General features: G+C 45.3%; 2 protein-coding genes across 2 annotated transcripts; one reads left to right on the forward strand and one right to left on the reverse strand.

Annotated features, from left to right (window-relative positions):
* The first annotated feature begins 247 nt into the window (after positions 1-247).
* LOC123402849 lies at positions 248-3,380 on the forward strand. The gene is made up of 4 exons (XM_045096813.1): positions 248-261; positions 1,758-2,118; positions 2,612-2,814; positions 2,904-3,380. The coding sequence occupies exons 1-4, from the start codon at positions 248-250 to the stop codon at positions 3,076-3,078; spliced, it is 753 nt and encodes a 250-aa protein (XP_044952748.1). The 3' UTR covers positions 3,079-3,380.
* A 6,922-nt stretch (positions 3,381-10,302) lies between these two features.
* On the reverse strand, positions 10,303-11,597 carry LOC123402858. Its single transcript, XM_045096824.1, has 4 exons — positions 11,439-11,597; positions 10,970-11,249; positions 10,762-10,861; positions 10,303-10,623 (listed from the first exon to the last, which is right to left on the reverse strand). The coding sequence occupies exons 1-4, from the start codon at positions 11,595-11,597 to the stop codon at positions 10,527-10,529; spliced, it is 636 nt and encodes a 211-aa protein (XP_044952759.1). The 3' UTR covers positions 10,303-10,526.
* Positions 11,598-11,963: the final 366 nt, after the last annotated feature.

Genomic DNA, 11,963 nt, shown 5'->3' on the forward strand with positions numbered 1-11,963 from the left:
TTATTTTTGAGTGCCAAATGTATCCGTGGTAACACGTTTACTGTTTCAGATGCGATGCTGGTACGATGTTGAAGGTGCCCAGAATCTTTAAAGTCTCCGGTCCGGTTGCGGAGTTTTCTCTTCAAAACCGATCACAATTCATAAATCACACAAGACAGAGAGTCGGACGGGTCGGTCCTGTATTCACTGGAGGCCCAGCAACGGACGACGAAGAAGAAGAAGCGGATCGATCGAGTCGGCGAGAGCGATGGCGGCACTACGGTACGCGGCGAGAAGGCTCATGTGCTACACCAAACAACGGAGTGGTGGGCCATTCATATTAATGCGTTGTTGGATGAGTCTCGAAAGGCACAATGCTTGGATGAACAACATTTTGTCTTGGGATTATTCCGGACGTAATGTTTATTTTGAACTATCGATGAACAACACTTCACCCAAGGCGCGCTAGAATATTTGCATGCTATTTCATGGATTATTTATGCTATTTTCTATAGTTAATTTAGAAAAACATATAAGCAAACATATTGGGTGGCCGAATCTTGTATTTGTGTCCACATTCTTATCCGGACACGTACCTAGAAGTGTGTCCGATTTAAGATACAATATGAAAGGTTGTCGAATAAAAAGATACCATAATAATCTCTCGGGTCCAGTGAAAACAGAGCGGGCTTATATACATATACACTGGAGGAGGCCCAGCAGCCGACGAAGAAGAGAAACGGATCGATCGAGTCGGCGAGGGTTTCTCAAAAGAAAAAAGAAAAGACCGGTCTGCGTCTGCGAGCATGCGCTCCAGCACATGGTCTTGAATTGAAGGCATTACTGGTTGGACATATAGTTCTTGCGGGTGCCACAACTAACAGTAATCTCAGTGACGAGCATGTAAAGGCCCGCCACTACAGTGTCACTACCAGTGACGGGCGTGTGTCTCTCAGGGATGCAATGTTAGCCGTGGCAGGAGGTCAATGGCGGACGCCCCTGAGAACTAGGCCCGTCATTGTTGGGCATTTTGCTCCAGTCACTACAAAGCATTCCTGCAGTAGTGTCACTTCAGAGTTCTCCGTAGCCAGGTATCCTCGGTCCCCATAAACGTCTTCAATGATGTACACCACCCCAGCAAGTTTTCGACCAGATGTCAATGGAATTTATTTATTTTTGACGTTCAAGCAAGCACGATGGCAGGATGAAGGATGAGTTGGTGTGCATGCTATTAATGGATTATTTGTATTATTTTCTATAGTTATTTTGGATGCCCTGGGATAAAAAGAGTACATAGACAAACGATTTGGTGCACAGGATTGGGTGGCCACTCCTGTATCTATGTCCACAAACGTATCCGGTTGTGTCTCTAGACATCATTTTTTTTAATCATTTGAATTGCTTACCATATATATCATGTTCACTAAATGTATGTAGAAATGAACCAGCCTATAGTTGGATGGTTAGGAGGAGGGTGGTATCCTCAGCCCATTAGAGTTAAAATCATAACTTAACATTGATGCTCATATTTTTTAAATTTATTTCTAGCATTTTGATAATGTGCACTCGGTGAAAAAAGACGTTACCATCGATTATGACAATGACTTTATCAATCGTAAAATACTATGTCGGATGTTCATAGGAGTTGGATGTGATGCATGCGTTCGTATGGATGACCGTAGGGGCGTATGTATGTATGTATGAGCGTCTCGTATGTATTCTGTTAAAAACATTCTATTTAAGATATGTCCTAATAAACATTCTATTCAAGTCCACAGCGTAACATGGGGGGGGGGGGGGGGGGGGGGGAAACGGGGAGCGGGCCGGTTGCGGAGTTTTCTTTCTTCCGTGCCAAGGCCGCAAACCGATTACAAATACTCCAAACGACGGACACGCCACACGCGAAAGCAAACCCCAGCAACCGACCGAAGAAGATCGATCGAGTCGGCGACAACGATGGCGGCGCTCCGGCACGCGGCGAGGAGGCTCTGCGAGCGTGCGCTCCAGCAGCGAGGAGCGCTCCAGCAGCGAGGAGCGCAGGCAAGGTCTTCGTTCGTGGCGGACGAACCTCGGCGGCTCTTGCTAAACGGCACTTCCCCTGGCCGCCGGCTCATGTCTAACTCCTCCATCGGTGGCAAGGTACCTTCTTTTCTCCCACCTCCTCCCAGATCCGGCGGATTTGCCGACCGTCGGACGCCTCCGAGGGTACGGCTGCCCTCTCCAGCATTGGCAGCGTTGGCTTTGTTTCCGGCCGGCGTGGGGACCAGATTTAGGGTTGTTGTCTATCTTGTTGCCGATTCGTCCCAATAATCTTCGACAAATCATACCACCTGACGACTTGGGGCAATCAAGTTTAAAAGAATCTTCCGTTGCCGGCGATCACGAGTCACTTGCAGCCATTGATTGCTTGCTCTGAGATCCGGCGGTCGATTGCTGGAGATTAAGATCTCAACCTTGTGAGAAATTAAGAATGATGATAGGCTTTTGCAAGTCATAAGACCATATATGAATATCAACATGTGTTGTTTATGCCGGCAGGATATATGGGTCGACTTTGTAATGTCTAATTTTCTTTCAGCAAACCACTAATTGGGTAGTATTAATTTAATCATTTTGTGTCTTGTGTGGCCAGCCGGCATCTAGGGCAGAGGCAAAGGGCGAGCTGGAATTGCTGGAATGGCAATTCAAGAAGAAGAAAGAGGAGTTGTTTGATTTGCTCATAGCGGTCAAATGTTCAGATCTTTACCCACAGTTGTCTTGGAAAGACATCGAAACTCATCGGCTCATCAGTCACCTTGCTTCTCAAGTGGAGCCTAGGCCTCATGACCCAATTTGGTATAATCTCAAACATATGCACACATAACTATGCTCTATTTCCCCCCCTTTCTTGTCTGAGAGCCTTTCCTGCTCTTGTCACCCCGCAGGCGCAGGTTTCGACGAACAAGAAGACTCAACGAGTTTAACACTATATGTGCTTTTCTGGTATTATATGGTCAGCTGTTCGCCTACTGGGTCCAAACTAACATCAGAGAATATGGCGCTGCAAGCAAGAATAGTGAAGCCAATTCCGTCTCCGAGCCAAAGAACGATATGAACTAGCTTTATATCACAAGTCTAGAAAGCTTATGTTGCAAACTACTCCCTTCGTTCCAAAACAAGTGTCGTGGTTTTAGTTCTGAACTTTGTATTACAAGTCTAGAAAGTCTCCTGAGCGTATGTAATCAGTAATACTACATCTAGTTGTAGTTTTAGGTTTTGCTGGATGCTTGCAACGTTTATGGAATCAGCCTGAAGTTGGAGTGGTTGTGCAAGTCGTTTTATATTAACTTCTGCGCGACGAAAGAGAACATAAAATCCAGCGATGTCTTTAAGATAACTTGTCATGTTTATTTCTTCGAGCAGAAAACCTCAGGGTGGTCCCACTTGATACAAGCTATACCAAACATGTCTATATCATCATGCCTGTTTATATGGAAATATTTTAGCTTTGTTCAAATGCTGAAACATTCTGAAATTTGATTTCTCCGCTTGTTCTTTTTCTATCTCAAATCCCTTCTGGTAACGTAGTTATCACCTGGAATAAAACTTGTTCCATCACAAGAACATATGAACTCCGAAATTTTGGTTGTCTTCCATGTAATTGGCTATAGATCAAGTATCATTGAATTCCTACAGCCGCTCAACCATGCCACGCCAGCAATGCCACGGTTTCTGCAGTTGCGGGCTTGCGGCGACTCCACCTTTGTGTGAGAAGTCTGGTGCCTTCGATAGCCAGCTGAACCTTTGTGTGAGAAGTCTGGTGCCTTCGATAGCCAGATGAATAATTCTGGTGAGCACGCAGTCCTTTGGAGCAATGTTGCTTGGGATGAAACATCATAACCACACATAAGTGTCGACAAAAACATAACTTCCAAAATGAAACCCAGCTGAAATAAAGAATTCCGCCATCGTTGGCAATAGGAGTCTTGCAAAACCCTTACCAGGTGTTCAAACAAACACAGGAATCACAAGAACAAATACAGGTTGTAGGAAAAAGAAACTGAAACAAAACACCGCCACTATGCATGGATCTATATTGCCTTCAGAAGTGCATCAACATAGCTATGCACTAGAGGGTGTTAACTTCACTTCATATTTTGTCCATGCTGGACGCACCTCAAAGCTACAGAATTTGAACTGATATCAAAAGTACATACTTCACATACAGCATCACTGCTTCCTATTCAGTCCCAAACTTGTTGAAACCCATAAGAAGTTGAAACCAAGTCATGGTTCTAGCACATGGATAACTAAATAGATGAACATATCTGTAAGCATATAAGTTACTTATACCGTCAAAGATAAACGGTGTTTGAACAGTTGCTATCAAAAGTACAGATTTCGCATACAGCACCACTGCTGCGTTTATTGAAAAAAATAAGAGTAATAGTGCCCAGAACAGCTAGAGGCCTAAACTAAAGGGACTATTATGCAAACTAGGACACCCCTTGAACTAGAACATCGCTTGTACACAGCACAAGGCTCCATACAGTACAGAGTAGAAACTGGAAATGACTCATGCACAATGCCCTTTCAGAAAATTGATCCGCAACCAATTGGGGAAAATAGAACATGCAACGAGACCTCCGGCCATCCAATATATTTACAGTCATTTTTCTGTAGTGATGTAGTTAGTCCAGAATTAAGTTTCGAGTGTAACAACGCATGTACGCATTAAGCAATTGGCAGAACTTAGTGAACTTGTGTTTTACCACTCATATTGAATATCAAATGGATGTGCACAACCAGAACCAAAATCGTAGATCCCATGAAAGCTCGTGTGGATAAAACTCATCAGGTGAATAGTGAAAGTACAAATGGGGCATAATTCAAATTTGAGTTAGACAGTACCACAAATGATAAAAATTTCAATGAAGTAAAAATATTTTGGCAAAGATAAAGCAGGATGTCGCAGCAAACCTACAAAGGAAAGAAAATGTTGAATGATAGTAGTGTTATACTCCCTCCGTTTCAAAATATAAGACCTTTTAGAGATTTCACTAGGAGACTTCATACGGAGCAAAATGAGTGAATCTATATTCTAAAATATGTCTATATACATCCATATGTAGTTTATAGTACAATCTTTGAAAGGTCTTATATTTAGAAACGGAAGGAGTACAAGCAAAGTAACAATTTATAAAATGACCATTAAGCAAATCTGTACCTTCACATGGTTCTCTCTCTCCACCAAGTCGTGCAGGACGTCACATGTGCAGGTGGTAACACTGAAATGAAAAAAAAATGTTGGCATAACACAAACTAGTTCTAGCTCCCACCAACTGATTACACAACAGATATATGTGACTAGAGCACAAATACCTCGACAATAACACACGATGAATTAGATTGCAGAGAATAGAACATACTAGATTGCAGAGAATAGAACATACGTAGAAGCAGTGAAATAAATAAATAAAAACTAGAGAACAGAACTAGGTAACTCATGTAACTGATTATTCAGCTTCCATCGTTTCTGTCCTCAAAAGTCTGATATTCTTCTAACAACAGTGAGCATGACAGACCATACGGTGTGCACCGGAAAGTAGCTTAACTCGATTGAGATGCCGAGAAAAATTGATGAAGGTTTAAAAGAGTGCAGCCTTCATAGTAAATTATGTAGCCAGCAGTACCAGATTCAGCCAAGGACCTGGTACTGGTAGGCTGCTAAGTCCATCTCCCAGTCAAGTTCTAGAGTTTGAAACACAGATGCATTTGTTACACATGAGCATAGTCCCAGTAGCCTCTATTCTCAAAACATAAACAAAACATATGCAGCAATGGAATATGCACAACATCTTCTGCGGTCTGAGACTGTCTATATAAGAATGATCAATACTGTAGCAATAGTTATATGACACAACAGCAAAATGATAGGATCACAGCCCGCCAAAACAGAAGAGAAGAGAACCTGATTCAGGTCTGCATTACAGACATTTTCGTTTTCCCAATTTCCCACTGGTTGGTTTACGGTCCAGAGAGGTTTAACTACAATCTACAATCACAATCTCAGCCTGATAATACTATATAAATATTTAACAAGTTAGCAAAATCACAATCCAAGTTTAGCAGCAAAACAACGTAGAGTGAGCGAGACGTAACACACAGAACCAAACCAGAACAAACTTGCTGCTGCTTATTGTTATCGTGGGTTGAGAGTTTCATCAGAGTACAAACGTATGGCAACAAAGATTGAAGCTAACGACAGTTTTAACTATGGGAAACGTTCAAAATCAGGCGGCTGATTACAGCGACGCCTAAGCCTCCTCCCAGGCGCGACACGCGTCTCGGTGGGGCAGCCCACCGCTTCGTCATAATCAACCTTATCCTCACGCGAGCGCTCAGCCACACAAAGCCTTCCCGCACCTCTGACCCGCTCTCCCCTTCCCGACCGGTGCTCTTCCCATTCCCCTTGCTTCATCTTTTTATTCTCCGACGAAAATCCGTGCGCTGCAGTGTCCACGACTGCATTGAAGCTCCACCAGCGGCTGCGGGTGCTGCGGGAGATGCGAGCTTCACCGTTGGCCGGCATGCCTGGAGGTGTGCAGCGCTCGGTGATGTACCGAAACGCGTTGTCGTCGTCTGGTGCTGCGATGGAGTGCGCTTGCCGGCGTCGGGTGCTGCGATTCATCCCCGCCGTGCAGGGGGTTGGTACTGCAGTGTAGCATCATCGGCGCCCGTCGGTGAACATCGATGCTGCACTGGAGCTTCGCCGCCGACTTTCCATGCTGCGATGAAGCGCTCGTCGACGGCCCGGGAGCTGTGATGCAGCACCCGGTGTCGCAATGGAGCTTCGTCGCCGGCTTTCGATGCTACGATGAAGCGCTCGTCGACGGCCCTGGAGCTGTGATGCAGCACCCGGTGTCGCAAACTCGCAATGGAGCTTCGCCGCCGGCTTTCGATGCTGCGATGAAGCGCTCGTCGGCGGCCCCGGAGCTGTGATGCAGCACCCGGTGTCGCAATGGAGCTTCGCCGGTGTCTCACGGTGCTGCAATGCAGCTCTTTGTCAGTGGCGGCCGTCATGCTTGCAGCGATGTGCAGCTGGCAGCAGTGTGCAGGCCGCGGATGGTGCTGCGGCTAGAAAAGAACGAAGCGGGTGTCCTGGCGATGCGAAGAAATACATACGACATACGTTGACCAAATCCGACGGCTTACGAGTATTGAATGTAACGTCTCAGGACCCGATTGATTTATCAAAGAAATCAGCCGGATGATTTGTAACAGCGCCCTTTAACTATACACGATTAAGCCACAAGGATTCTCAGACGCTGCAAACAGGGTACAAACTTATGACAATTGCAAAGAGGCAGCGCCGGCATCCCGGTGGTGGGGATGGGATCCGGCGACACCTGCTACTTCTTGTCATATTTGCTCTTGCGTCCGTGGAGGCGCTCCCTGCCGCAGCGCCTTCTTGTCCTTGCGGATCTGCGCCGGGCCAGTCAGACCAAGATTCAATCATTTCACAGGTGCAAGGAGGACTGTGCTCATGCTGCTTATATCTTCCACAAACTCATTACACAACAAAACTATATGACTAGAAAGCAAGTACCTTAACAACAGCGCGCAATGGATTAGATTACAGAGAAGAGAACATATATAGAAGCAGTGAAGTATAATCAAAACTACAGAACAGAACTAGGTAAATCATATAAGTGATTTTCCAGCTTTCTTTATTTCTGTCCTGGAAAGTCCGATATTCTTCCAACAGCAACAGCGTGAGCATGCCACACCAGATGTAGTGTAGAGGAATGTAGCTTAACTCAACTGTAATGCTGAGATAAATTCAATGGACGTCCCAACAGAGTGCAGCTTGCATAGCAAATTATGTAGCCAGGGACCTGCTAACTCCATCTCGCAGTCGTGTTCTAGAGTTTGAAACCCAGATGCACATATTACATATGAGCACAGTCCCGATAATCCCTATTCCCAAAGCATAAATAAAAATATGCAGCAATAGAATGTGCACAACATCCAGCACCAATCAGTGTGACAATAGCAATGTGATAGCATTAAAGCCACCCAAAACAAAAGAGAACTGGATTCAGGGCTGCATTAGAGCCATTTCCGTTTTTCAATTTCCCAATGGCTGGTCTAGGTTCTAGAGTAAAATTTATTATAATCATAATCTTATCCTAACAATATCATATAAAAAAACCACAAGTTAGCAAAATCACAAAGTGCGGTGGACCAAGCAAGACATAACGCACAGAAGAACAAAAACACTGCTGCATATTCAGAGTAATTGGCATACAGATGACAACAAACATTGCAGCTACAGAGGGTCAATTCTTAAGTACAAATTGCAGTGTAATTCAGATATGAATCAGACAGTACCAGAGATGGTAAAATTTTAGATGAAACAGAGATATTATGGCAAAGATTAGGCAGGATGTTCTGGCACACCTACAATAGAAAGAAAACATTAACTGATGCTCCATCCGTACCATATTACTTGTCGATATATCCGTATCTAGACAAATCTATGACAAGTAATTTGGGACGGAGGTTGTATTATACAAGTAAAAGAACACCAATTTATAAAATGGCAATTGAGTAGATTTTATTGAAAATGTGTGCATTCACATCTCGGTCTTGCTCCACTAAGTTGTGCAAGACTTCGCATGTGCGGAGGAAACACCAAGGAAAAAGTTGAAATAACACAATTCTAGCTTGCACCAAACCATTACACGACAGATATATATGTGTTGAACCGGTCTCTGTTTCACAATATGACTAGGAAGCAAATACATAGAAGCAGCAAAATAGAAATCAAACCTAGAGCACAATACAGAGCAACGACGCACGATGAAAAGAGAATATACATAGAGGCAGAGAAATAAAAACCAAACATAGAGAACAATACGGAACAACGGCACACGATGAAAAAATAAGATACATAGAAGCAGAGAAATAAAAATCAAACGTGCAGAACAGAAACTAGGTAACCCGTATAATTGATATTTCAGATTTTCGTTGTTTCTGTCCTTGAAAGTCCAATAATCTTCCAACAGTAGTGAGCATGACACACCTGATGGAGTGCACCAGAACGTAGTTTAACTCAACTGTATTGCTGAGAAAACTTTGACAACCACAGTAGATTATGTAGCCAGTACCAGAGTGAGCGATGGGCCTGCTAACTCCATCTCACAGCCAATCTCCACAGTTTGGAACACAAATTCAGATGTTACATATGAGCACAGGGAAAAACAATTAGTACCAGTAACCCCATTCTCAAAGCATAAACCAAAATATGCAGCAATGGAATATGCACAACATCTTCTGCGGTCAGAGACTGTCTATCTAAGAATGATCAACATTGTAGCAGCATTTATGCGACACAACAGCAATATGACAGCATATAACAAGCCAAAACAGAGTAGAACAGGATTCAGGACTGCATTACAGCCATTTCGATTCCCCCAATTTCCCACTGGTTGACCAGAGTAGAGTTTTCATTAAAATTATAATATTATTAGCCTCATGAAATCAACAAATTAGCAGAATCACAATCAAAGAGTGGCAGCAAAACAACATAGAGTCAGCGAAACATAACGCACAGAACCAACCGGAACAATAGCAATATGATAGCATCAGAACCGGAATCAGGACTGCATCACAGCCAATTCCATTTCCCCAATATCACACTGGTTGGTTTAGGGCCTAGAGTACAACTTACCATGATCGCAATCTTAGTCTGGACTACAAGATTCCACAAGCTGGCAAGGCCGCAACGAAAGAGAGGCAGTAAGAAATAACTCAAGAGTGAACACTGCTGCTTATTATTATTATCATCATCGTGAGTTGAGGATTTCATCAGAGTAGAAACTCATGCAACAAACATTGCAGCTAACGACAGTTTTAACCAACCATACACGATTAAGGCACAGAACCCAGATGCATATGTTAAACATGAGCACAGTCCCAGTAGCCTCTATTCTCAAATCATAAACAGAAATATGCAGCAATGGAATATGCACAACATCTTGTGTGGTCTGAGACTGCCTATCTAAGAATGGTCAACATTGTAGCAGCATTCATGCGATACAATAGCAATATGATGGCATTGCAACCAGCCAAAACAGTTAAACAGGGTATAACCGGACTCAGGACTGCATTACAGCCATCTCCGTTTCCCCAGTTCCCCTGTGGTTGGTTTATGGTCCAGAGTAGAGTTTTCATTACAATCACAAGCTTAGCGTGATAATATGAGCAAGTTAGCAGAATCACAATCAAAGAGTGGCAGCAAAACCAAGGTGGACCGAGCCGGACATAACACACAGAACCAAACCAGAAGGCTGCTGATTATTATCATCGTGGGTTGAGGATTTCATCAAGAGTACAGACTCATATGGCAACAAAGACTGCAGCTAACGACAGTTTTAACCAACCATACACGATTAAGGCACAAAGATCAGCAGATGCTGCAAACAATAAGGGTACAAACTTTATGGTAGTCGCGAAGAGGCGGCGCCGGCATCCCGGTGGTGGCGGCGACGCCTCTCCTACTACTACTTCTTGCCGTCCTTGGTCTTGGCGTCCGTGGAGGTGCTCCCGGAGGCCTGCGCCGCCTTCTTGGCGTTCTTCTCCTCGAGCGCCTTCTTGTCCCTGAAGACGACGCAAGAACCGGCGCCGCGTGAGGCCATGCCAAGATTCGATTCGGCCGACCGACCGGCCAACCGTGGCGCGGCGGATTGGATTTGGATCCGATCGGGAAAAAAGGAAGGGATGGGAGGGGGGACGAACCTCTCGCGGCGCTGCTCCGGGGTGAGGCCGTCGCCGCCGTTCTTGGAGTTGGGCTTCCGCGCCGCCGCGCGCTCGCGGTCGCGGTCCCTCTGGTTGCCCCGTGCCCCGCCCGCAGAGAAAAAGAAAAGTCAAGGAGCAAACAGATCGAGCAAGCAAGAAGAGGATGATGATAACAGATCTAAATTGCGATGGGGGGTTGGGAGGATATGAGTCATCTTCTTGCTGCCTTCCGCCGCCGGCGACTCTCTTCTTCTTCTTCTTCTTCTTGGGGATTCTCTCTGCTTGATTCCCTTGACGCGGATTGGGTTGTAGCCGCCGCGGGAGAGAGAGACGGAGGCAGTCCACCAAGGGAATATACGCGGCCGTAGCTGGACCTGGGCCTGGGCCTGGCACGGTGCAGCGAGGCAATAAACGCGGCCCAGCAGGCAGGAACTGAGCTCAAGTATTTTTAGATCGAGAGGCGCAAGGTGAGCTGAAATATCAGACTTCTATGGCGAGCACCGGGATGCATGTCCGAGGGCTTACGGGGTTCAACATGGTCATCAGGTGGTGCCGATTTAAGACGGTACATCCGTTGCGCTCGTGGCGGTGCTGATTTGGCTTGGCCGACGCTCTGAAGGCTACATGCGGGGCTGCTTTGCAGTGGTGTTGTGCTTCCTTGTCTGGTCGGCACATACGGCTGAAGCGGGAGGGTGTGTGGCTCCTCTGCCTTTTAGCTTGGACGTCATGGGCCTAGGGATGTGCTTCACCTTGTAATGATGGCATTTTAGCTTGGACGTCATGGGCCTAGGGATGTGCTTCACCTTGTAATGATGGCATTTTAGCTTGGACGTCATGGGCCTATGGATGTGCTTCACCTTGTAATGATGGCAGTGGCGGACCTAATCCATGGGTTAGCATGGGCCATCGGTGTTACTGTGCACATGTATTTATTAATTTTCTTTTATTTTATGAACTTCCTTCTATGATATAAAAGGTATTTTTAAATCTCAGGGTGGGTCATGGCCCATCCTGGCCACCATCTACCTCCGCCACTAGCAACCGGGTGGGGGACTGCCCGGTAGCTTGGATATGGAGATGTGGCAGCGCACAACGGAGGTGGTCCTACTAGGGTATCCTAGTGTGACAATTGCGTAGTTGCTATGCGAGGGTCTGCATGTTGGAATTATGCCCTAGAGGCAATAATAAATATAGTTATTATT

This window comes from Hordeum vulgare, chromosome 1H (genome assembly GCF_904849725.1).
Source record: "Hordeum vulgare subsp. vulgare chromosome 1H, MorexV3_pseudomolecules_assembly, whole genome shotgun sequence".
Lineage (NCBI taxonomy): Eukaryota > Viridiplantae > Streptophyta > Magnoliopsida > Poales > Poaceae > Hordeum > Hordeum vulgare.